General features: G+C 48.4%; 3 protein-coding genes across 3 annotated transcripts; 2 read left to right on the top strand and 1 right to left on the bottom strand.

The window, feature by feature from the left end:
- The first annotated feature begins 72 nt into the window (after positions 1-72).
- HARS1 (histidyl-tRNA synthetase 1) lies at positions 73-13,421 on the top strand. The gene is made up of 13 exons (XM_060143777.1): positions 73-227; positions 507-596; positions 5,567-5,686; positions 7,878-7,973; positions 8,614-8,739; positions 9,370-9,477; positions 9,629-9,727; positions 9,957-10,050; positions 10,270-10,397; positions 10,490-10,732; positions 11,978-12,094; positions 12,295-12,441; positions 12,824-13,421. The coding sequence occupies exons 1-13, from the start codon at positions 138-140 to the stop codon at positions 12,893-12,895; spliced, it is 1,530 nt and encodes a 509-aa protein (XP_059999760.1). The 5' UTR covers positions 73-137; the 3' UTR covers positions 12,896-13,421.
- A 72-nt stretch (positions 13,422-13,493) lies between these two features.
- On the top strand, positions 13,494-16,549 carry DND1 (DND microRNA-mediated repression inhibitor 1). The gene is given in 5 exon segments (XM_060143779.1): positions 13,494-13,859; positions 13,963-14,080; positions 14,467-14,928; positions 15,608-15,994; positions 15,997-16,549. Coding segments are annotated over 5 exon segments (1,059 nt in total). The 5' UTR covers positions 13,494-13,835; the 3' UTR covers positions 16,065-16,549.
- WDR55 (WD repeat domain 55) lies at positions 16,364-21,905 on the bottom strand. The gene is made up of 7 exons (XM_060143778.1): positions 21,609-21,905; positions 18,087-18,187; positions 17,906-17,993; positions 17,623-17,802; positions 17,427-17,526; positions 17,169-17,338; positions 16,364-17,088 (listed from the first exon to the last, which is right to left on the bottom strand). The coding sequence occupies exons 1-7, from the start codon at positions 21,797-21,799 to the stop codon at positions 16,770-16,772; spliced, it is 1,149 nt and encodes a 382-aa protein (XP_059999761.1). The 5' UTR covers positions 21,800-21,905; the 3' UTR covers positions 16,364-16,769.
- Between the last annotated feature and the right edge of the window lie 1,111 nt (positions 21,906-23,016).

Here is a 23,016-nt window from a genome sequence, read left to right as displayed (position 1 = left end):
GCCGGAAGTGATTGTTGTACTGAGTGGTGGCTTTCTAGGCGTGCGGGCCCTCGACTCGATAGCCGGAAGTCATCCAAGCTGAAGCTGTGGCCCACACAACCTATCTAGACAGTAGTCAGCTCCAGTTGGTAACCAGTATGGCTGATCGTGCGACGCTGGAGGATCTGGTGCGACTTCAGGGAGAGCGCGTGCGGGCCCTTAAGCAGCAGAAGGCCAGCGCTGAGCAGGTACGACCCAGGAGGCAGGAGAGGGGACAAAGGAAGGCCTGGGAGAACAGAGCGGGGAGTGGTCTGCACAGAGGATGGGGATGTGGAAGAAAGGACTGGACTTGTAGGTAGGAGGACGGGCTGGGTGGGGAGGTAGCTGCGGTAGGACCCGAGAGAAGCAAAGCTAGGCTTGGGAGAGAGATATGCCCCACATCCTGCTGAGGGAGGGATACTGAATGAATGACGGAAGAGGGAGGGGGTGGCAGATGTGGTAGCCCAGCGCCTACTTTCCCTCCACAGATCGAGGAGGAGGTGGCAAAACTACTGAAACTGAAGACACAACTGGGCCCTGATGAAGGGAAACAGAAGTTTGTGCTCAAAACCCCCAAGGTAAATATTCCTTTAGGGAGCCTCTGAGAGGGTCCCTAATTCCACTCACAAGGACGCATATATGCCTGCTTCTCTGAATCAGGTCATTGAGGAGGATCTGAAATCCTGCAGAGGAAACAACAGTTGGTTGTAGGCACCAGGCTGGATTGGACTCTGAGTCATTCTGGGATGGCAAAGTGATGGCAGAAGCTAGGCCAGCTGGGTGCTTAGGGGAGTCTACCTGCTACTGCTACTCCTTCTTTCATTCAGTAAATATTTACTGAGTGCTTACTGTGTGCCTAGCACTGTACAAAGCAGTGAGTGTACCATGGTGAACAATATAGCCTGCCCTCAGGGAGCTTACATTCTACTGAAGGAAACAGACTTAGGAGAAATAATCCCACACATGGATATGTAACTACAAATTGTGTTAAGTGATGTAAAGAAGTAAAAAGGATGCTCTGAGAAAAATAAGGGAGAACTGGGAAGTCTGAAGAAGTGATAGACTAGCTGACCTAATAGATGAGTGGAAGACAGCCAGGTGAAGAGTGTGAGGAAGATAAGTCCAGGTAGGGTATGGAAATCCTGAAGTGAGAAAGAACCTTGGTAGTTTCCAGGAACTATAAAAAGACCTTTATGACTAGAACCAAATAGAGAAGGAGAGTACAATGGAATGAAGTTGGAGATTCCTAGCTCAACCACCATGATTTCAGTTCAGATGCCACTTTCTGTAAGTTCTATAAACTGAACTATTTACCTATCATCTGGGTTCCCTTGGCACTTCATAAGTATATCTGTTATTGCATTTATTGCTGACTTTTCATTATTCACATGGTTTATTTAACCTGAGAGTCTGGGACTAAATAGGTATTCAATGAATGTATGTGAAATTTAATTCCAAAGTAGAGGGGAGATGATCTGTCTTCCTTATGTTGAGATGTCGCCGTTTAAGAGTAATTCTTTGGGCTCCTAAAATCATTGAGCTATTCCTTTCTACATATAACTCATTTCAAAGGTTAAAGAGGGGCTTCCCTGGTGGCTCAGTGGTTGAGAGTCCGCCTGCCAATGCAGGGGACATGAGTTCATGCCCTGGTCCGGGAAGATCCCACATGCCGCGGAGTGACTGGGCCCGTGAGCCATGGCCGCTGAGCCTGCGTGTCCGGAGCCTGTGCTCCACAACGGGAGAGGCCACAACAGTGAGAGGCCCGCGTACTGCAAAAAAAAAAAAAAAAAAAAAAAAAGTTAAAGAGATGGTGTAAAACCCCAAGGCAGTGACCATCAATAGTTATTCAAACTATTGGGTGAAAAGATTAATGGGGATTTATGATAGATCAGGCTGACCTCAGCTAAACCCAATGATCAATCTTAGCTTCACTAAAAGTAGGACAACCAGACATTATATTCCTCTTGATGTGATGCAATAAGAAGTACACAGCACCACCTATGAAGTATTCTTGCCAAGAAGAATTGTACCTGAATCTAATCAGTCTTCAGACTTAACTACCAGTTTACCTAACTACCAGTTTACTGGAAATATGGGAAATGGAGGAACATGTTAAATGACCACATTGAATATACAGTTAACCAAATCTAGAATGAGAAAAATTCTTTCAGAAAAATGACTCAGTTTCCTCAACAAATAAAGGACATTTTTTTTTAAAAAAAAAAGGAAAGGAAACTGTTGCAGATTAAATAGACATGAGACATATCAACCAAGTACTTGGGCACTAGGTAAAGGGCTGCTGTTAAGTTGTATTGGTTGTAAGGAAGGTATTGTAGTGTTTTGTTTTTTAATCCTTATATGTTAGACAATTATACTGAAATATTTATGGAGTATATGATATCTGGGATTACCTTAAAATACTGCAGGAAAAAAAAATATTGGGGCTTAGATAAAATAAGAATAGCAGATGTTGATAGTTGTTGAAGGTAGGTAATAAACACAGGGTGGGGTGGTCCAGTGTTCTATTCTCTATAATGTGTGTTGGAAAATTTCCATAATTTAATGTTAAAAGAAAATGAGATACAGCAGAAACTAACACAACACTGTAAAGCAATTATACTCCAATAAAGATGTTTTTAAAAAAACAAGAAAATGAGAATATACTGGAGAGTTAATATCCAATTAGTTTGTTGAAATACATTTCTTGACATGTGATTCATAATTAACAGAAAACTCAGTATTATGGGGAAAGGACTTTTTCAAGGGACCTTCCTGGTCAAAATTATTTTCATAATGTTATTTGCCTTTTTCACTTCGTTTGCGATGAAGGTGCAAAAGCACTGGTGTGTAGAACTGCTCGTGTCTTAGCACAAATTAAGATGTTGGCACTGAGCTGTACTAATAACCATTATGTTCTTTACTTTCGTGAACTCACAGTAAAAAAAAAAAGATTCAGTTTCACTTAAGAATGTCCTTGATAAAACAGTAAAAATTATTAATTTTATTGAATATCGACCCTTGAGTACACTGTTTTTTAATACTCTGTATGATGAAATGGAAAGCACAGATAAAGCACTTCTGCTGCATTCCAAAGTAGGAAAAATGCTGTGCCATGTGTGAACTGTAGGCTGAACTAGCTACTTTTTTCATGGAAAACCTTTTTTATTTGAAAGAAAAACTGAAAGATAAACTATTGTGTTAAAGATTTGGATATTTGGCAGACATTTTCACAAAACTGAACAAAGTGAGCCTTGTCACCTCAAGGAAAACATTCAACAGTATTTGTTGCCAGTGATAAAATTCAAGTGTTCAAGTCAATGTTAGAACTTGTATTTTCCACCATGAGCTTGACAGGTTCTCAATACTTGAAGACTTTCCTGATGAGATCTATGGTGACATGAACAAATAACGGTTTTTTGATATTGTATACTGAGGCATATCAACATTTGGAAGATCTGTGTAACTGTTATCAAAGAACAAATATTTTCTAAATGACCAATGCATGATGTTATAAAATTGTGCCTGCGTAGAATATCCAAAGTACAAGATAGAGTAACAGATATTTTTTAAATTGTACTAAAATATACATAACATAAAATTTGCCATTTCAACCATTTTTAGGTGTACAGTTCAGTGGCATTAAGTACATTCATATTGCTGTGCAACCATAACCACTATTCATCCCCCATAACTTTTTCATCATACCAAACTGAAATTCTTTACCCATTAAACAGTAACACCCCATTCTACCCTCCCTTCAGCCCTTGGTAACCATCGTTCTACTTTCTGTCTCTGTGAATTCTGGGTACCTTATAATAGATTTTAATGTAACAATGTGAAAAGTTCATTGATGTACTTTCAGATTCCACATTGCAAACCAATCCTTAAGAAGCTCTCCCTCTGGATTTTGGTGTAGTTTAAGAAGAATATCTATAATTAGCTGAAAAGTTTATTAAAAATATTCCTCCTTTTACAATTACACATCTCTGTAAGGCTAGATTTTCTTTATATATTCAACCAGAACAACATATCACAACAGAATTGAATGCAAAAAGCATATATGAAAATTCAGCTGTCTTCTATTAACCCAGGCATTAAAGATTTGCAAAAATGTAAATCAGTGCCACTCTTCTCACCAGATGTTTTTGTTTTGGAAAGTAGTTACATTTTTCCTAAAATGTTATTTATGTTAACATGTAATGGATTTTCTTTTTGTTAAGTGAATTAATATTTTTAAATGTTTGCAGTTTTAATTTATAATACGATAAATATTGATAGGTATAATCCACTTTGGGGTCCTTAGTAAATAGTAAGAGTGTAAAGGGGTCCTGAGACCAAAGAGGTCCTACTTGTGAGTAGCATATAAAAGCCCATACTAGAAGCTCTGACCTGGAAGAACAGAGTTCTAGTACCGACTGCCAGGAACCAGCTGAATGGCCTTAAGTAATGACTTAACTTCTCAACACATTCAAATTCATTAACTTAGCCCTTGTCATAGGGCTATCAGAAAAAAATTAAAGAAAAAAATAGTGGAGACTTCCCTGGTGGTGCAGTGGTTAAGAATCCGCCTGCCAAAGCAGGGGACACGGGTTTGAGCCCTGGTCTAGGAAGATCCTACATGCTGCGGAGCAACTAAGCCTGCATGCCACAACTACTGAGTCTATGCTCTAGAGCCCGCGAGCCACAACTACTGAGCCCGTGTGCTACAACTACTGAAGCCCACGCACCTAGAGCCCGTGCTCTACAACAAGAGAAGCCACCACAATGAGAAGCCAGTGCACCGCAACGAAGAGTAGCCCCTGCTCGCCACAACTAGAGAAAGCCCGCGTGCAGCAACGAAGACCCAATGCAGCCAAAAATAAACAAATTTTTTTAAAAAAAAAGAGGGCTTCCCTGGTGGCGCAGTGGTTGAGAGTCCGCCTGCCGATGTAGGGGACACGGGTTCGTGCCCCGGTCCGGGAAGATCCCACATGCTGCGGAGTGGCTGGGCCCGTGAGCCATGGCCACTGAACCTGCACATCTGGAGCCTGTGCTCCGCAATGGGAGAGGCCACGACAGTGAGAGGCCCGCGTACCGCCAAAAAAAAAAAAAAGAAAGAAAGAAAGAAAAAATAGTATTTATTAGGATTTCCTTTTAAGGTATGTTGGGAGAGAACATTACTTGTAAAATTTGGAATTCGATTCATTAAGCCAGTTTGAGTTGGTTATATGCCTGTCATCAGGTAGATGTTTTCTATTAGGCAGGGGAATGTTCTGTTTCCCAGAAAATGAGTTTAGGAAAATTTCTCAGAGAACAGAGTTCCAAGAATTCTAGAAGATAGAACCAAGCTAAAAAGGGGTTGGAATTTAGAAGGGTGAGAGCAATGGGTGTGGTAATTAATAGGGAATTGTTTGTACTTGTTTTACAACTCAGTGACCTGTAGGAAAACCTAAGTTTGGGGCAGGGTTTTCATTCACCATCATTGAAGTCATGCTTTTATATTTCTAGACCTTACTGTTCTTTGTTTTTAAACCCCATCCCTGGTTCTCTGGCTGATTTTGACTCCAAGGGCACAAGAGACTACAGTCCCCGGCAGATGGCAGTTCGGGAGAAGGTGTTTGATGTAATCATCAGCTGTTTCAAGCGCCACGGTGCAGAAGTAATTGATACACCCGTGTTTGAACTAAAGGTGAGGGGTGGATGAGGAGAAATTGCCTGGTGGAATAATGGGTATACAAACAACAAAGAGGATGGCAAGAGAGTGAGGCCCAAAGGTCTCTCTCTTGTTGCAGACAAAGATTGGTATTTTCTCCATGAGAAGGGGGACAGGACTGTCATAGAGAAAGAGGCCCTGCTTTTTATTTACCTTGGTTGTGGCCGGCAGCATCCAAAAGAGAGCCCTTCTCAGGGGTGGAAGTTGTTATGGCTCCTGGCTACATTGAATTCCATGGCACCTGTACTTGAGATGTTTCCTAGATACATGTAAATCGAACATATAAAGAATAAATATGCAACCAGTCCCCTATTGATGGACCCTGAGGTTGTTTCTAGTTCTTTGCTATTAAAAAACAGTTCTTTGCATCCCTCCCTGCTTAAAACCCAGTAACTCCCAATGCATTTATAATAAAATCCAAACTCTTTACTCAGGCTTACAAGGCCCTACATGATGTGGCAACTGCCTACATTTCCCACCTCATCTCATGCGCTTCTTCTCCTTGCCCACTGTGCTACCATGGTCTTTTTCTATTCCTGGAACATACTAAATATGTTTCTATCTTCGAGCCTTTGTTCTTGCTCTTCCCTCTTGCTGAACTTCCTTTTTCTCTAGCTCTCTGCATGACTTTAATTCCAGAGTAAATTAGACATAACAGATTTTGATTTCAGATTCAACTAAAATGCCATTCCTCAAATACTCCTCTCCAACTGCCTGGTCTAAAGCAGCCCTTGTCTATCACATTGACCTATTTTATTTCCGTTAAAGAAGCTATCACTATCAAAAGTTATGTTAATTTGTTCCCTTGCATTAATGTACTGCCTGTCTCTTTTCATTACTATAGAAGATCCATGAGGGCATGGACTGCCTTTGTTCACTGATGTATACACAGGGCTTAGAACAATGTCTGGTACTAGTGGGCATTTATCTGCAGGGTAAATTCACAGAAGTAGAATTTCTGGGTCAAATGGTTGTACTCATTCCTATTTCTACCAACTATATTAGTTTGCTAGTGTTCCCATATCAAAATACCATAGACTGGGTGTCTTAAAGAACAGAAATTTATTGTCTGGAGGCTAGAAGTCCAAGATAAGCTGTCAGCAGGGTTGGTTTCTTCTGAGGGTCATGAGGGAAGGATCTGCTTATGGCCTCTCTCACTGGCTTTTAGATGGTGTCTTTTCCCTATGTCTTCACATCATCTTCCCTCCTCTGTGTCCAAATTTCCTCTTTTTATAAGGACATGAGTTATATTGGATTAAGACTCATCCTAATGACCTCGTTTTACCTTAATTACTTCTTTAAAGACCCTGTCTCCGAATAGAGTCACAATCTGAGGTTACGGGGGCCAGGTGGGTGCAGGGAATAGGGCTTCAATATATGAATTTCGAGGGGACACAATTCAGGCCATAATACCAACCACTGTATTCTCTGGCCATAACACCAACCATTGTATGAGTATTTCTATTTTCTACACACTGGGAATTCTCAGGTTTTTTGAATTTTGCCAGTCTGGTAGTGAAATATGTTATCTTGTTGAAGACATCACAGGGCAAGGACTCTCAGTTTTGGCTTTTGACAGTGTTCAAATCTCAGGCCGTCATAAAAACATTTACCTTTGTTGATCTAATGACCCACTCCTAGGCATTTATACTCCAAAAAAATATTCAAAACAAAAAACTGTGTACCCAAATATATTTATTGAAATGCTATGGAATTTTTTTTCAATAGGAATAACCTAAACATCTATCAGTGTAACACTAGGAAGGAAGGAAATAGCTTCTTCTCACTAGAATATTATGCAGCTTTTTTTTTTTTTTGGCCATGCCACACAGCTTGCAGGATCATAGTTCCCCAACCGGGGATTGAACCCAGGCCCTCGGCAGTGAGTGCGCAGTCCTAACCACTAGACCGCCAGGGAACTCCCAATGCAGCTTTTAAAAATAATACTTCAGCTCTGTCACAAAATGGAAATGTGATAAGCAGAAAACCAAATTGGTATCTCCTTGATTATAACTACATCAAATAAGGAAACATTGGGAGAGAGAACAGAGGAAATGTAGATAAGTTGAAATCAGTCATAGTTAGAATGGTGGGTTTTTGTTTTTAAAAATTCCTTTCAAATTGTTATATTTATCATTATGGTCACATTTCTTTATGTTTTCTCCAGGAAACACTGACTGGAAAGTATGGGGAAGACTCTAAGCTTATCTATGACCTGAAGGACCAAGGTGGGGAGCTGCTGTCTCTTCGCTATGACCTCACTGTATCTTTTTAAACTTTGGATGTATTGGCCCTTACTGGGCTGGGGCTTTTTCTAGCCTCAGGTTTGGGGGCAGCTAGACATAGGTGGGATCAAATATAATGCATCTTGCAGTCAGGGAAGTTATTTCTCTAAACCAGGAGCTGGGCTTTGGCTAAACAGAGCATAGCTAGCCTTTGAAGGCTTCTGAATCCTGAGTGAGACCTCAGCTTTATGTCAGGGTCCAGTTCTGACTCTGCCAACAATCCCCTGGATTCAGAATATGTCTCCCTTGCCCTGGCTGGTGGACAGAGTTCTCCCTAATTGACCAACAGCACGTTTCCTTTATCTCCAAGCTATGTCAGAGAATTATCTGCTTAGAGATCCCTACTTGGGCCCCTTTTTCTGCTCCCTGGCCAATCTGCCCACCCCCATGCTGTGCTCAGCATGGCCCAAAAACAAAAGAGCCTTAATATTTTATGAGACTTCAGCTGCCCTGTATGGTAACAAAGTTGATTCTTGCTGATGTTCAGAAATGCTGTTAATCTTACAGATGGTGGTTTTACCCACACAGGGTGCGGTTAGACCCCAGCTTCTGTTGGTGATGATAATCAACTTCCAGACTCTGAAAGGTGGGGCTTTCCCCTTAACTCTTTGTCATCAGGTTCCTTTTGCTCGGTATTTGGCAATGAATAAAGTGACCAACATTAAACGCTACCACATAGCAAAAGTGTATCGGCGGGATAACCCAGCCATGACCCGAGGCCGATATCGGGAATTCTACCAGTGTGTGAGTATGGGGGCAGGATGGGTAAGGAGGCCCTCCCTTGAGCCAGTAGAATCTATTGAGTACTTATGGTGTCCTGAAAAATCTAGATGCCCCAGATAATGCTAACCCTAAGATTTCTTTAGTATTTTCATATACAGGACAGGGATTATGCTCCTCATTTTATCTGAGGAAACTTGAGGCTCAGCAAGATGAAGAGATCATAGGGATAAGAAAGGCAAAGTTAGGACTAGAACTCTTGGTCCAGGGCTTTTTATATTAAACCACAGTGATAGGATCAGAGCAAAGGATGAGGAAACTGGGTTTGAGGTACTGTCGCACAGACTGGTGGCACAGCTTCTGAATGAATAAAGGACTAAGGCCGTATAATTGCTCCCACAACAGTGGAAGGAAATAAGGAAAAATAGATGAGTGAGATAATGAAGGAATAGCCCTGTGGATGGGAAGAAAACCAGGACTGGTAAGAGACCCAGGAATACTGGGGTTTTGCTCTGGGCTGACAGTCAGACGGAGAATGAAGAATGTGGTCTGCGCATGAGTGCAAAGAGGCCTCCTTCATAGAAAGCAGAGCTCCCAGGAGTCCTCCCTCAAGGTTAAACCCCTGAGGACCTCTAGCTAGCCCTCTCCCTACAGGATTTTGACATTGCTGGGCAGTTTGACCCCATGATTCCTGATGCAGAGTGCCTGAAGATAATGTGTGAGATCCTGAGTTCACTCCAGATAGGCGACTTCCTGGTCAAGGTCAGAGCTGAATGGGGCTGGGAGGACAAAGCTGGGCCTGGCCTCTCACAGGAGAAGGTCCTTGTGCAGAGGAACCAGTAGCCTAAGTGTCCAAGGCTATCGAGGGTCATGTAAGGAGATCCTCTTCTCACTATGCCTTGGGTCGCTGCAGGTGAATGATCGGCGCATCCTAGATGGGACGTTTGCCGTCTGTGGTGTTCCTGACAACAAGTTCCGCACCATCTGCTCCTCAGTGGACAAGCTGGACAAGGTAATGACCCAAACACCTGACTCTTCTTTTCCCAGATCCCACCCTGCCCTGAGAAATGGAAAAGATTAGGAGAGAGAGGGCCCTGCTTCTATGCCCACAGAGGAAGATTAGCCCCAGGATATAGGTTGACGGGCAGCTTCTGCTTAAGACCACACCCTGAGAAGGGCTCACACTTGCTCTGCACTGGGGAAGCTGCCCAGGGTTCCCTGACTGGTATCTGTCTGCTCAGGTGTCCTGGGAGGAAGTAAAGAGTGAGATGGTGGGAGAGAAGGGCCTGGCACCTGAGGTGGCTGACCGCATTGGGGACTACGTCCAGCAGCATGGTGAGAAACAAACCCTGCCTCCCCGGCAGCCATCCCACTGCCCTCAAGCGAAAGCCAAACTCCTCCGTGTGTGTGCGCACGCGCACGCGCACTGGAGACAGAGGGAAAGGGAATGCATGCGTGTGTATGCACACATGCATACATGTGTAATCCAGAGGAAAAGGTAAAGCCCTTATCTTTTTCTTCTTGTCAGTCTGGCTCACGAATCTGTCTCCCCAGGTGGGGTATCCCTGGTGGAACAGCTGCTCCAGGATCCTAAATTGTCCCAAAACAAGCAGGCCTTGGAGGGCCTGGGAGACCTGAAGCTGCTCTTTGAGTATCTGACCTTGTTTGGCATTGCTGACAAGGTGAGTCAGGTTGGGATGGGAGCCTTAGCTGAGCTCCGGGGCTGGAGGCCTTTGATCCTCATCTGCTGCTGACCATGTTCTTATCCCTCCAGATCTCCTTCGACCTGAGCCTAGCTCGAGGGCTGGACTACTACACCGGGGTGATCTTTGAGGCGGTGCTGCTACAGCCCCCAGCCCAGGCAGGGGAAGAGCCCCTGGGTGTGGGCAGTGTGGCGGCTGGAGGGCGCTATGATGGGCTGGTGGGCATGTTTGATCCCAAAGGGCGCAAGGTGCCATGCGTGGGGCTCAGCATTGGGGTAGAGCGGATCTTCTCCATCGTGGAGCAGAGGCTGGAGGTATGTCTTGGGGCTGGGTGGAAGACATTCTGGGCAGATGGTGGCACCTGAGCTATCTTCTTTGATCTCTAAGGGGGCAATTAGTACTGCATTGGGCAAGTTGCATCTTTGCAAAGAAATGGAGAGAAGACTGTTGCTGTCCTTCAGACTCCCACCCCATTATAGGCCAGCTTGATGGATCTTTGATCATTCTTTCTTCACAAAATCCTTTGCTCCCTACTTCCTTCAGAGCTGTCAGGAATCTAGGCCAGTATATCCAAAGACCTGGATCTTCCTCATAATACAGAACACTTAATACTTTACTACTCTGTGCTAGGCACTGTGCTTAGTGCTTTTCACACATTGTCTAATAAAACTCTTAAACAGCCCTCTGAGGGTAGCTACTTTCATTATTTACATTTCTCAGGCAAGGGAACTGAAGATTATAGATAAAATAATTTGCCCGAGGTTTAAGTGGCAGAGTCAGAATTCGGATGCAGGCAGTCCAACTCCAAAGTCTTGCTCCCAACCACTCTGCGATATTGTCTCTAAGTGGGAAGCGTGTATCTGAGGCTGTGGGATCCCTCAGATGGTTATCCTGACTCTCTAGCACCTAGAGTAATATGAAGGAAGCCCTTCTTGGCCTCAAGCCCACCTTTGTTGCTACTGCTCTTAAGTGGCTGGTTGCCTTTCATCCCTCGGGTAATGCTCTGGCAGTAACCTTCCCACTGCTCCCACCCTTTTCTCTAGAGTGGAACCCGCTGGTGTTTTCCAATTGAGGTCACAGTTCCAGTAGGCATCTTATGTTTTAAGAACAATGGGAATAGTTTTCCAGAAAAAGAGACAGCAGCAGCATTCTTTCTCCCCTCCATCCACACCCCCACCCAAGTCGTGCCCTATGGCTGACGCATAAGAGACACAGTCTCCTTGTGGGAACTAGGACTGCCAGGGGTGATTGGATTGCCTGGGTGAGCTCAGAATATCACTTATGATGCATAAGGTTCTAGATGGAGATAAGCTTGAAGTTACTGTACATAAGCTACCTTTGCCCTCCATTATTAATTCTGGCAAGTCATATGTACAAGCCAGTCAGTTCATTTCTTATTCTTCTAAGAGCTACTTTTTGCCCAATTGCTAGATGAGAAGACTAGCCTGCCCTGGTGGAGTTGGGCCTGGTCTCAGACTCCTGACAAGAGCCTGCTCTGTTTGCTCTTTGAAGGTGTTGTAAAGGGTAGCCCAGTTCTTTCTTAACTGCTTCTTCCCTAGGCCGTGAAGGAGAAGGTACGGACCACAGAAACACAGGTGCTTGTGGCATCTGCACAGAAGAAGCTGCTGGAGGAGAGACTGAAGCTCATCTCAGAGTTATGGGATGCTGGGATCAAGGTAGAGGAGGCAAGCCCCAGGGTGGCAGCAAATTTGGGAGTGCTGGACACAAACGAAATAAAAGCTTATCCATAGTGGCCCTGCCATTACTGTGGCTTCTTGGGGTGAAGGTCAGAGAAAGGTGCCAACTTGAGCCCCAAGGAGATTGTCCCAGAGGACTGCAAAAGACAGCCTTCATCTCCTTCCCTGGTCCCCTGCAGGCAGAGCTGCTCTACAAGAAGAACCCCAAGTTACTGAACCAGCTGCAGTACTGTGAGGAGGCAGGCATCCCACTGGTGGCCATCATTGGTGAGCAAGAGCTCAAGGACGGGGTCATCAAGCTCCGCTCGGTGGCCAGCAGGGAAGAGGTAAGTAGGTGGACAGGAAGGCTGAGGGATGGGGAATATATGCCATTTCGGCAGACCAAGGCCGAAAGTTACTGTACATAAGCTAGACCAAGGCCAAGGCCCATTCAAGACCTAAGCAAAAGCCTGGCATTCATATTAACGCCCAGTCCTAAAGGACTTAAGGGGGTAATATGTTACTATGGTCATGGTAGGGTAAAATCTCCATCCCCACACATACCCTGTGTCTCTCCACCTCCCCCAAGAAGCGCTGTCTCCCCTGAGGTGTTTGATTGGGTTCCTGCGCCCAGCTGAGCCAGGCCTGATGACTAGAGGAAGGCATGGGTGCTCAGAGAGCAGTGGAACACAAGATGCTCATACCACCTTGTTCCTCCATCCTGGCCAGGTGGACGTCCGAAGAGAAGACCTCGTGGAGGAAATCAGAAGGAAAACAAGCCAGCCCCTTTGCATCTGCTGAGTTGAACTATCAGAGGAAAGTGGGACTGGCACTATTTAAGGCTAAGACAAAACTCTGCATATGTACTTCAGCAGCTTTGCACGTTTCCTTCCCAACAGGAAGACCTGAAGAGTGGTCATAACAGAGACTTTTTTAATTTTTTTTTGCGGCACGCGGGCCTCTCACTGTTGTGGCCTCTCCCGTTGCGGTGGAGCACAGGCTCCGGACGCGCAGGCTCAACGGCCATGGCTCACGGGCCCAGCCGCTCCGCGGCATGTGGGATCTTCCCGGACCAGGGCACAAACCTGTGTCCCCTGCATCGGCAGGCGGACTCTCAACCACTGCGCCACCAGGGAAGCCCACTTTTTTATTTTTATTATGATTATTTTATTGGTAATCACTGGCAAAAATGGCCACCCAAAAATGGGTGGGCCACGGGGAACGGGCCCAAGATGGTTTCCTCGGCAGGGCCCTACAACTAGGTGGAGGGAACGCTTCCCACAACCAGCCGCCGCGGAAGGTCCAATAAAATGCCTCAACCACTGGAGCCTGCCTGTGTCACTACTGCCTAGCCCTGCCTTCCCTATTAGAGCCTGGGCCTCCCACTGCGACCACTTCCGCGGTGGAAAATGGGGAGAGACACTTACAGTAGCTCCCACGGGCTATTCCGCAAGGGAAGGGCGCCCCTGACGTTCTCGCCTCCAGCCTCCATCCTGCAGGTTTGCGAGCAGTGTTTTAGGAGGTGGGGCTGCCCGCAGACCCACCCACTAGGGTCTCTAGCTTTCACCTGAGGGTCTGAGGTTCCCGCGGCGCACGTGCGGCGGATACCCCCACCCCCTTGGTGGGCGGGGTCGTTCTCAGAGCCAATGAGAGCTTTGGGGGTGGAGGAGTAGGGAAGCTTCCAGAGGGGCAGATTGGGAGGAGTTTATAAAGGGGGTACGAGGGAGCCAGTGGGAGAGCAATGCAGTCCAAGCGGGAGTGTGAGGTAAGTGTTTGCCTATCAGGGGGTCGGTGAGCCCTGGACATAACAGGCGAGGTGGGGGTGGACGCGGCGATAAGGCGTTCCAACCTGCCCTTTTCCCCGTCAGCTGTGGTGTGAGAGGGTGAATCCGGAGAACAAGGCGGCGCTGGAGGCGTGGGTCAGGGAGACGGGCATCCGCCTGGTGCAGGTGAACGGGCAGAGGAAGTATGGCGGGCCACCCCCAGGTACGGTAGTCCCAGCCCTACGCCTACGGGAGGGCTAAGGCAGCCTCGACGGCCACGAGCCGCCGCGTTCGGGGGAGGGAGGGGCCTACGCCGAGGCTCCACAGTCAGAAACTTATAACTACCCTGTTACCCGCCCCCCCAGCTGATGAAACTCATTGTCTGTGGCTTCCCACCCACCCGCCCCCTCGAGGAAGGGAGCCAGTCTTAAGGTGCCAGCCCCGTTGGTAGCTCAGTCACCCAGTTACGCCAACGACCCGGGGCGTACGGGTGTTGTAACCATTTCACAGACGTTTGCACACATACTCCCTCCTGCGCTCGGTTCCTGGACCTCGACCCCGGAACCGTCCGGGTGGTTGACGGTGCCCCTCCCCACCCCCTTCCCCCAGGATGGGTGGGCAGCCCGCCGCCGGCCGGGTCAGAAGTGTTTATCGGGCGGCTGCCCCAGGATGTGTACGAGCACCAGCTGATCCCACTGTTCCAGCGCGTGGGCCGCCTCTACGAGTTCCGCCTGATGATGACCTTCAGCGGCCTGAACCGCGGCTTCGCTTACGCCCGCTACAGCTCGCGACGCGGCGCCCAGGCCGCCATCGCCACGCTGCACAACCACCCGCTGCGGCCGTCCTGCCCGCTGCTCGTGTGCCGCAGCACCGAGAAGTGCGAGCTGAGTGTGGACGGCTTGCCGCCGGGCCTGAGCCGCCAAGCGCTGCTGCTCGCGCTGCAGCCGCTGGGGCCCGGCCTGCAGGAGGCGCTGCTGTTGCCCAGCCCTGGGCCGGCGCCCGCGCAGATCGCACTGCTCAAGTTCAGCTCGCACCGCGCCGCGGCCATGGCCAAAAAGGCCCTGGTGGAAGGTAGGGGTGGAGACTGCGGGGGGCCGCTGGTTGGGGCGAAACGCGTTCTACCCGGCACTTTACTTCAACACGTCAGCGTAGATCAGCATAGCGGGTTAAAGTCGCGAGACCTTAGGGTCAAACACACTTGAGTTTGAGACAGACTATCTGACCTCACGTTTTTAAATTTCCACCGGTGCTACCAGCTACCACTCACCTAAACTTCACACTTCACATGCACTATCTCCTGACTTAACCCTCAACATTGCAGTGAAACATAAAACATTGTCCCTCTTTAGATAGGAGACTGTTTTAAGAAAAATTTACTTGCCCAAGGCAATCCAACTGAGCCTACCTTTTATCCACTGTAGAACCTGCTTCCTGAAGCTGAGAATTAAGCAGCATTTAGCACATTCTGTAGTTTTTGGCAAGTATTCATGGTAAAGGTTAGCTATTCTGATGGTTATGAGGTAGACAAAGCCTGCAATCAGCCAGTACTCCAAGGAAACTTAGAAGGTAGCAGTTATTGCACTCCCTTTGTAAGTAAACACAAAGAAGCCTAGAGAAGTTATTTAACTTGCCTGGTGTCACACCAGGAAATGGGGAGGCTACAAATTAAACAGGCTTGTGTGACTCCAGAGGACTCCGGTGCTTGGGCCCAGGGCTTAGACCCCGCCCTGTCTCTGCCTTTTTCCTGCAGGGCAGTCACGCCTCTGTGGAGAACAGGTGGCCGTGGAGTGGCTTAAGCCAGACCTGAAGCAGCGACTCCGCCAGCAGCTCAAGTGTCCGTCTCTACAGTGCCTACAGCCAGAGGGCAGCCAAGTAGCCCTGGCCAGGGACAAGGGGCTGGAGTCCCAAGGGGCTCGGGCTGCCCTGCAGCTGCTATGCCAACGGATGAAGTTGGGCAGCCCACTGTTCCTCACCAAGTGTTTGGGCACAAGTTCTGGCTGGCACCGATTCTGGTACCAGGTGGTGATCCCTGGGCATCCAGTGCCTTTCAGTGGCCTCATTTGGGTTGTGCTGGCCCCCAGTGGGCAGGATGGGCATGAGGTGGCCAAGGATGCTGTGTCTGCAAGGCTGCTGGAGGCACTGAGTCTGGGGCCAGCCTCCAGCGGTCTGCTGCGGCTGAGGCAGGAGGTACCATGGTTCAGCAGTGACCTAATCCTCTCCCCAGGCAGCCTGAATGAGTAGGCAGAGCCTGTGTCAGTCCCTGGCCCAGCAGGCCTGGGCAGCTGCTATCTGATCCCAAGAAGGGGAGGAGCATGGGCCCTGCCCTAGGCCTGACACAGCCTCCCAGCTGAGGCAGGGCCCGCCCACAGCACCTCGGGGCAGCTCAAGTTTGGCTAAGTTGTGGTGAGGGAGCTTCCCTTCTCCCTCCCAGCCTGGGGTTTAACCTGACCCCAGGGTTGTTCTCTGACACACAGTCGCACACACACCCCTCTCTCCTCCCACAGCTTAGCATGAATCTTTGCTTCTTATTTTCTTGATTTGTCTTTGTTGATGTTTTTATTTGGGGGCTGGCTGAGCCAAAGGGTCAGAAATCTGCCTTTGCCCCAACCACTTGGCATTCTGGTTTTGGTGTATGCGTAGTTTTGAGTTTTTCTATGCTGGTTGTATTTATATTAAACCCCTGGTTGGTTTACACCTGTGTCTGTGCTGTCTTGCGCCAGCTGTGGGCTTGTCTTACAGTGGTGGAGTGAGCAGCTGCTACAGGGCAAGTACTTCCCCACATCAGTGTGCCGATCCTGAGCATCTTCTTGTGCACAATAGGATATTTTAAATTCCCAGCCTCTCTAGGGATCCAGCCCAGAAAGCAAGACTCTTGTCCGCTGAGAACCCATCCTGAGATTCAGCTCATTCCCTCAGTCACTGTCATCCTCAGTCTCCTCCTCCTCCTGAGCTGTGGCGTCCTCTCCCTCCTCCCTCAGTCCTGCAAAGAAGTCATCCGTGCTCCAGGCCTTGCTGCTCAGCGCCCGTAGTGGCCCTCCCTTTTTCTTGCGCCGGCGGTAGTCATCCACCACCAAAGCCCGCAGCTGGGCCATATTCCAAAACTTGAGGCGCTGGTCATGGCCACTGCTGGCCAGGAAGCGGCCACAGTGGGAGAGGGCTAGCTTCTCCACAGGTTCCCCGGCATGTTGGCCCACACTGCCCACCACTCGGTTTGGCAGGATGTTGACAGCCCTGGAGAGAAAGAAAAGTGTTGGTATGGGCCGGTTAGGTCTGCCCTTCCTATGACTGGAGGGCCATCCGGCTTCTCTCACCTGATGACTCCATCAGTGGAGCCGGTACACAGCAGACTCTCAGTGACTGGAACCATGCAGTCAATGGACTCAGCTCTCAGGGCAAAGCGGTCACTTGTGGCCCCAAAGCCATCCCAGTTGAAGAGGTAGATGGTACCTTCACTGGAGCCACAGGCCACCTTCTTCCCACACTGCAGGGAAACAGGGCAAACCATGTTGTGGAGCCACATCAAACCAAGTCCCTATCGCACACCCCCATCCCGCCCCACCCAGCTGTACTTTCATAAGTGTGACAGAGGTCAGGTCTCCAGACTGAGGCTCAGAGAGCAACTCGAACCGGCGTCGTCTGATGTTGAAGACACCAAGGCAGCCATCTCCGCTGTAGAGAGAGCAAAGCAGCAGGCTTGGCTGGAGGTACCCACCAAGGGAAACATTTAACACAGGGAAGGGAGGGGATGCAGCTTTGAGGCTGTACCTGGCTGTCAGCAGCAGCTTCTTGGCTGGGTCCAGAGCCATGTCAGCAATGTACTCCTCATGCTGCCGCATATCCATTAAGGGGCCCTCCTTCCGCTGGTCCCAGAGGCGGATGCCACCTGTGTCATCCCCAGTTGCCAGAACATTCTCATCCACCAGCAGCAGGCTGTTGATGGGGGCACTAGAGACACAGATACAGAACTTCTTCGAGCACCTTTGTCCCAGTAGGGATGTACCAATCAATCCTTACCCTTTGGCTCAACACACAGTTGGCTTCCCCTTACCTGTGAGCCTTGGAAATGCGTCTTTGCAGTCGTCCCAGCTCCACATCTAGAAAATGGATGGCTTTGTCCTTGGACACAGTAACAAGTTCTGTGGGGAGGGAGGGGGAAATGCCCAGGTCATGGTGCTATTCATTGCTCCCTTCCCACCACCACACTGCTGGCTGCCTTTCCTAATACTCACTCTGCCCATCTTCAGAGAAGACAACGGCTCGGCAGGACTTGAGGTGGTGACCTGAGGACCAGTGCTCCTTGGTTTCTCCCTCTTGGCAGGAGTAGGAAAAGCTGGGGAGAATGGAAGAAGAGTGAATGACTCCAGACCTCACCTGGGAGTATAGAGACCAACTAGCCAAACTTCCACCTACCTAGGAGTTCCTGCTTGTACACCTCCAAGCCCAAGGAGCTTACCATCCCATTTTCTTTTTTTTTAAATGAATAGGTATTTATATTATTATTTTCTTTAATATTTATTTATTTATTTTGTCTGTGCTGGGTCTTAGTTGCGGCACACAGGATCTTCGTTGCGGCATGCATGCGGAATCTGGTTCCCCGACTAGGGACTGAACCTGGCCCCCTGCATTGGGAGCGTGGAGTCTTACCCACTGGACCACGAGGGAAGTCCTCCATTTTCCCATCTTCAATGAGCTTCAAATGTGAGGTCTTTTTTTCATTCAATGTACATTTTTGTGACCTCACCCCACCCCTCTTCATCATCTTTGAAAGCCATAACCTGGGGAAAGATTAGGTCTGAATCACTCTGGAGGTCCAAAAATAGTTGATGACAGAACAGCCCAGAAGCTGGAAATGTAAAGATGAGTAAGACAGGGATATTACACTCCAGGTCTATAGGAGCTAAAGAAAGCCACAATTAATTACGGCACATTGGGCTTCCCTGGTGGCGCAGTGGTTAAGGATCTGCCTGCCAATGCAGGGGACACGGGTTCGAGCCCTGGTCTGGGAAGATCCCACATGCTGCGGAACAACTAAGCCCGTGCACCACAGCTACTAAGCCTGCGAGCCACAACTACTGAAGCCCACGCGCCTAGAGCCCATGCTCCCAACAAGAAAAACCACCGCAATGAGAAGCCTGCACACCACAACGAAGAGTAGCCCCTGCTCGCCACAACCAGAGAAAAGCCCGCGTGCAGCAACGATGACCCAACGCAGCCAAAAAAAAAAAAAAATTACGGCACATTGTGAACACGTGTGGCGGAAGGATGACAAGGGAGGTAGAGCAGAGAGGCACCAGCCTGTAAGCTCAGCTTTGAGGCAAGTACCTGTCAGAGATTATCCCTAGTGTCTGCCTCAGCAGATCTTCAAAAAGGGCTGAATGAATAAGTGCTTACTTGCTAGTTGAGTTCCAGGCAGGCAGAACTGGGTCTACTTATTGTTTGTTCTGTCCCAGTGCCTAGCATGAAAAAGCTGCTTAATAAACACAGATTGAATGAATACTTTGGAAGGGAAGAGAGCCCTGGAAAGCTAACTAAGGTGATGACATGTGAGTTGGATCATGAAGAATAAGTAGTTCACCTGGCAGAGAACAAAGGGCAGATACTGGAGGCAGATGCTGATGTCTCTCCCACGAGGAATGAGGAGAGTTCAAGTGGGAAGAGAGAGGTATAGCTGAATCTAGTAAGATGGGCTGGACTAGGCTTGAGACAACCATGTAGGCCAGGCAGAAGTCTGAATTGAATCCTTTTGGAAAAAGGAACCTCTCTGGAATGGTCATGGGAGAAGTTTGAGGCCTCCAGAAGGCAGTGGCTGAAGGTAGAGAAGAGGAGACAAACAGAAGCCAGGGGTGTGTGTGAAGAAAAGTCCAGGGTGACTCCCAAGTGTCTGGCACTGTAAACATGGATAAAAGTAGTAAACCTCTCTGCAAGGTATGTATTATGGTTCCCATTTTCTTTTATCCTTCCTTCCCGCCTTGCCTTCCCTGCCTGTCTACCTGCCTTTCTCTCTCTCTCTCCCTCCCTCCCTCTCTTTTTTTTAAATATAAATTTATTTATTTTATTTATCTTTGGCTGCATTGGGTCTTTGTTGCTGTGCGCGGCTTTCTCTAGCTGCGGCAAGCAGGGGCTATTCTTCGGTGCGGTGCGCGGGCTTCTCATTGCAGTGGCTTCTATTGTTGGGGAGCACGGGCTCTAGGCATGTGGGCTTCAGTAGTTGTGGCTCGCGGGCTCTAGAGCGCAGGCTCAGTAGTTGTGGCGCATGGGCTTAGTTGCTCCATGGCATGTGGGATCTTCCTGGGCCAGGGCTCGAACCCATGTCCCCTGCATTGGTAGGCAGACTCTTAACCACTGTGCCACCAGGGAAGCCCCCCTCTCCCTCTCCCTCTCCCTCTCCCTCTCTCTTTTTCTCTCTCTCTCCCTTTCTCCCTCCCTCCCTCCCTCCCTTCCTTCTTTCCTCCCTCCTTCTTTCCCTCCATCCCTCCCTCCTTCCTCAGAACCACAGGGCTTGCGGGATCTTAGTTCCTGGGGCCCTGGCAGTGAAAGCGTGGAGTCCTAACCATGGGACCACCAGAGAATTCTCTACTGTTCCCATTTTCAAAGATGAAAATCAGAAATTAACTTGCCCAAGGCCATTGCAGCTAATGAGGGGTTTGGGGTTTAAATTCATTAAGTAAATCTGATAGCACAACTCTCCTGGTTAAGGCCTTCAATGGCTTTTCACTGCTTCTAGCCTACATCTTTTATTCAAAATCAAACGTGTATTGAGCACTAACCCTGGGCTAGAAGCAGGAGATAAAATGGAGAACTAAAGAGACTACAGATTACACTCCAGAACATTGTTTTTCAGACTCTAGTCATGACCCATTACTGAGCTGCAATCAGCATTTTCTGTGTGTGCCCGCAATAACAACAGAATAAAATAAACCAGAAAATATTAGAGTGCATCACACATAATATAAAAGCTATTTTTACTGTGGGGCGAGGTCAAAAAAGTTTAAAAAACATTTTTTTAGTGGAGGAGACAGTGTTCAAATAATTATGCAAACGGCTGTATGATTACACACCATTATGTAGTTTATGAGGAAAAGGTATCTGGTGCCAAGGCAGCATTTAACAGGTAATCTAATTTAGTCTGAGGCATGTTTGAAGAGTGAAGAGATGCTGGGGACTCTGGGACAATAGGTGCAAGTGAGGGAAATTCCAGGAAGAAGGAATAACATGTGCAAAGGAGCTGAGGCTTCAAGGTACATTAAAAATGTAACGATGAATAAGCACAGAAAACAGAAAATAAAGTGAGCAAGGGCCAGATGGTCAAAGCCCTGAAAGCCGGATTAAGGAATCTCAATTTAATTCTAAAAGCAAAGGTAAACTATTGAAGGGTTTTAATCAAGGAAGTGAGGTGGTTGGATTTGTGTTTTTGAAAGATCAATTAAAATGGGCAAGAAGCGAAAGCAGGGGGCCCAGTTGATTCTGTTTCAGGATCAATACAATATTTCGGTGGGAAATAACAGTGTCCTGAACGCCTGCCTGTCCGGGCTCCGTCACGACTTTCCAGCCACTTTGTCTCTCAGTTCTTTCAATAGATTTGTGTGGTAACTTGCTTAAAGGCGAATGTTATTAAACGAATTGGACAAGACTGAGTCTTGTAAACTTAGTCTCCCTGTAACCTTCTCTCCTCATCCCAGCTCCATCGCTGCAGAGCTTCCAGACCGAGCAGCCCCACACCCACCACGCCCCCATCTCTGCCCCGCACTTACACGAACACGTCCCCGTCCACGTCCCCAGCCGCCAGGAGATCGCGGGCCGGATGGAACGCCAGTCCACTGGCCGGAGCGTCCAGCACGATATCTTCCGGAGTGTCCCGGATCCGGGCTGGGGCTTCCGTGGAGTCGGGGTCCTCCTCGTCTCTCCCATCCTCTGCGGGCCTCTCCTCACATGTGCGGTCCATGAACCAGAGGACCCGAGCCGCGCAGCAATTGGTAGGTAAACCCAAGAACCAGTCACTCGGCGGGAGGGGTGGCCCAGGGCACCGCTTCCGGGGTAGGGGGCCAGGCAGGAAGTGGCGTCAAGGCGTTCTCCGTAACCCGGAAAAGGCGGGGCCTGACTCAGCTGGTGGGAGGCACCGACCCGAGGAGCCCGGCCTCCTAATCCAGCTACTTCCCAGTGTTGCAGCGGAGGAGGTTCCTGTGTCAGATAGACGGCGCATCCATCAGTCCCCTCCTTGGTCACTTCACGTAAAGTCGAGAACTGCGTTTAAGTTCTTTCCCCTTTTCCTGAGCGGTGCTGACAGTTTGGTAGTGTCTCCCGCAATCAGTAAAGGACGACTGCCTGCCTGCCTGCCTTCGGGAGAGAAGAGCGGGACGCCAGTCGTTCATGGTTTGGTGAAAGACCAAGACAAGCGACAGCCAGTTTGGTCAGTAAGCGACAAAAGCCCACGCCGCGAGAATTTGACCTGCGGGGGTCGTAGACAGCAGGCAGTACGCGCACACACTTATTAAGCTGCAGCCCTCCATGCTGAACATCCTCGTGGCCAAAGCAACAGCGCCCCACCCGTTCCTACCGTTTGGCTACAGACCCTCAGCGGGACTGGGCCAGCAGTGCTCAGAGCTGGCAAGGAGTTGCTGAGAAGGAAAAATGGGCACAACAGTTGACGTTCTGGACATCCCGGTTACCAAAGGTTCCGCAAAGATGAGAGCACTGTGTATGGTGGGGCAGATGAGGAGCATGTGCTCCTGTCTGGATCTTGGTTACTTCCACAAGGCTTGGTGGTTCTTGCAGAAACTTATTTTAAATTGGCAGTCAACCCCCAGAAGGTCTTGATCTTAATGACCCTCTAGGTACCTTCATCTGAGCCAGGTGGGTCTCTGTGACCTTTTTCCTAATTGTGACTGCTGCCTACAGCCATGACATCAGGATGTCACTTACTGTCTGAAATTAGCCATTCTAGGTGCTATTGCAGACAGTGCCCAATTTCAGCCTCCTAGGCGCCGTGCATAAAGCTGGCTTCCTCAAAAAGCTCTTGCCCTGTCAAGGTGAAAGTAACCAAAGGCAATGGCTAAAGTAGCCATCTAGCTCTTCTTGGCTCTTGTAAGCCCACAGGTCTTAGCTCAGGGCAGGCAGTGGCAGCTATGGATCCAGCCAGAAAGAACTGGTGACCTTTGCTGA

This window comes from Lagenorhynchus albirostris, chromosome 3 (assembly GCF_949774975.1).
Source record: "Lagenorhynchus albirostris chromosome 3, mLagAlb1.1, whole genome shotgun sequence".
In the NCBI taxonomy this organism is placed as follows: domain Eukaryota; kingdom Metazoa; phylum Chordata; class Mammalia; order Artiodactyla; family Delphinidae; genus Lagenorhynchus; species Lagenorhynchus albirostris.
The sequence above is the reverse complement of the archived record's forward strand: the minus strand, read 5'-3'. Positions and strand labels throughout refer to the sequence as shown.

Coding starts and splice junctions, on each gene's coding strand:
- WDR55 (XM_060143778.1), bottom strand. CDS start 21,799: ATGGACCGCACATGTGAGGAGAGGCCCGCAGAGGATGGGAGAGACGAG. Junction 17,527..17,622: donor AAGCTGCTGCTGACAGCCAG/GTACAGCCTCAA, acceptor CTCTCTCTACAG/CGGAGATGGCTGCCTTGGTG. Junction 17,339..17,426: donor CCTCTGTCACACTTATGAAA/GTACAGCTGGGT, acceptor GTTTCCCTGCAG/TGTGGGAAGAAGGTGGCCTG.
- HARS1 (XM_060143777.1), top strand. CDS start 138: ATGGCTGATCGTGCGACGCTGGAGGATCTGGTGCGACTTCAGGGAGAG. Junction 597..5,566: donor TTGTGCTCAAAACCCCCAAG/GTAAATATTCCT, acceptor TTTGACTCCAAG/GGCACAAGAGACTACAGTCC. Junction 12,095..12,294: donor TATGGGATGCTGGGATCAAG/GTAGAGGAGGCA, acceptor GGTCCCCTGCAG/GCAGAGCTGCTCTACAAGAA.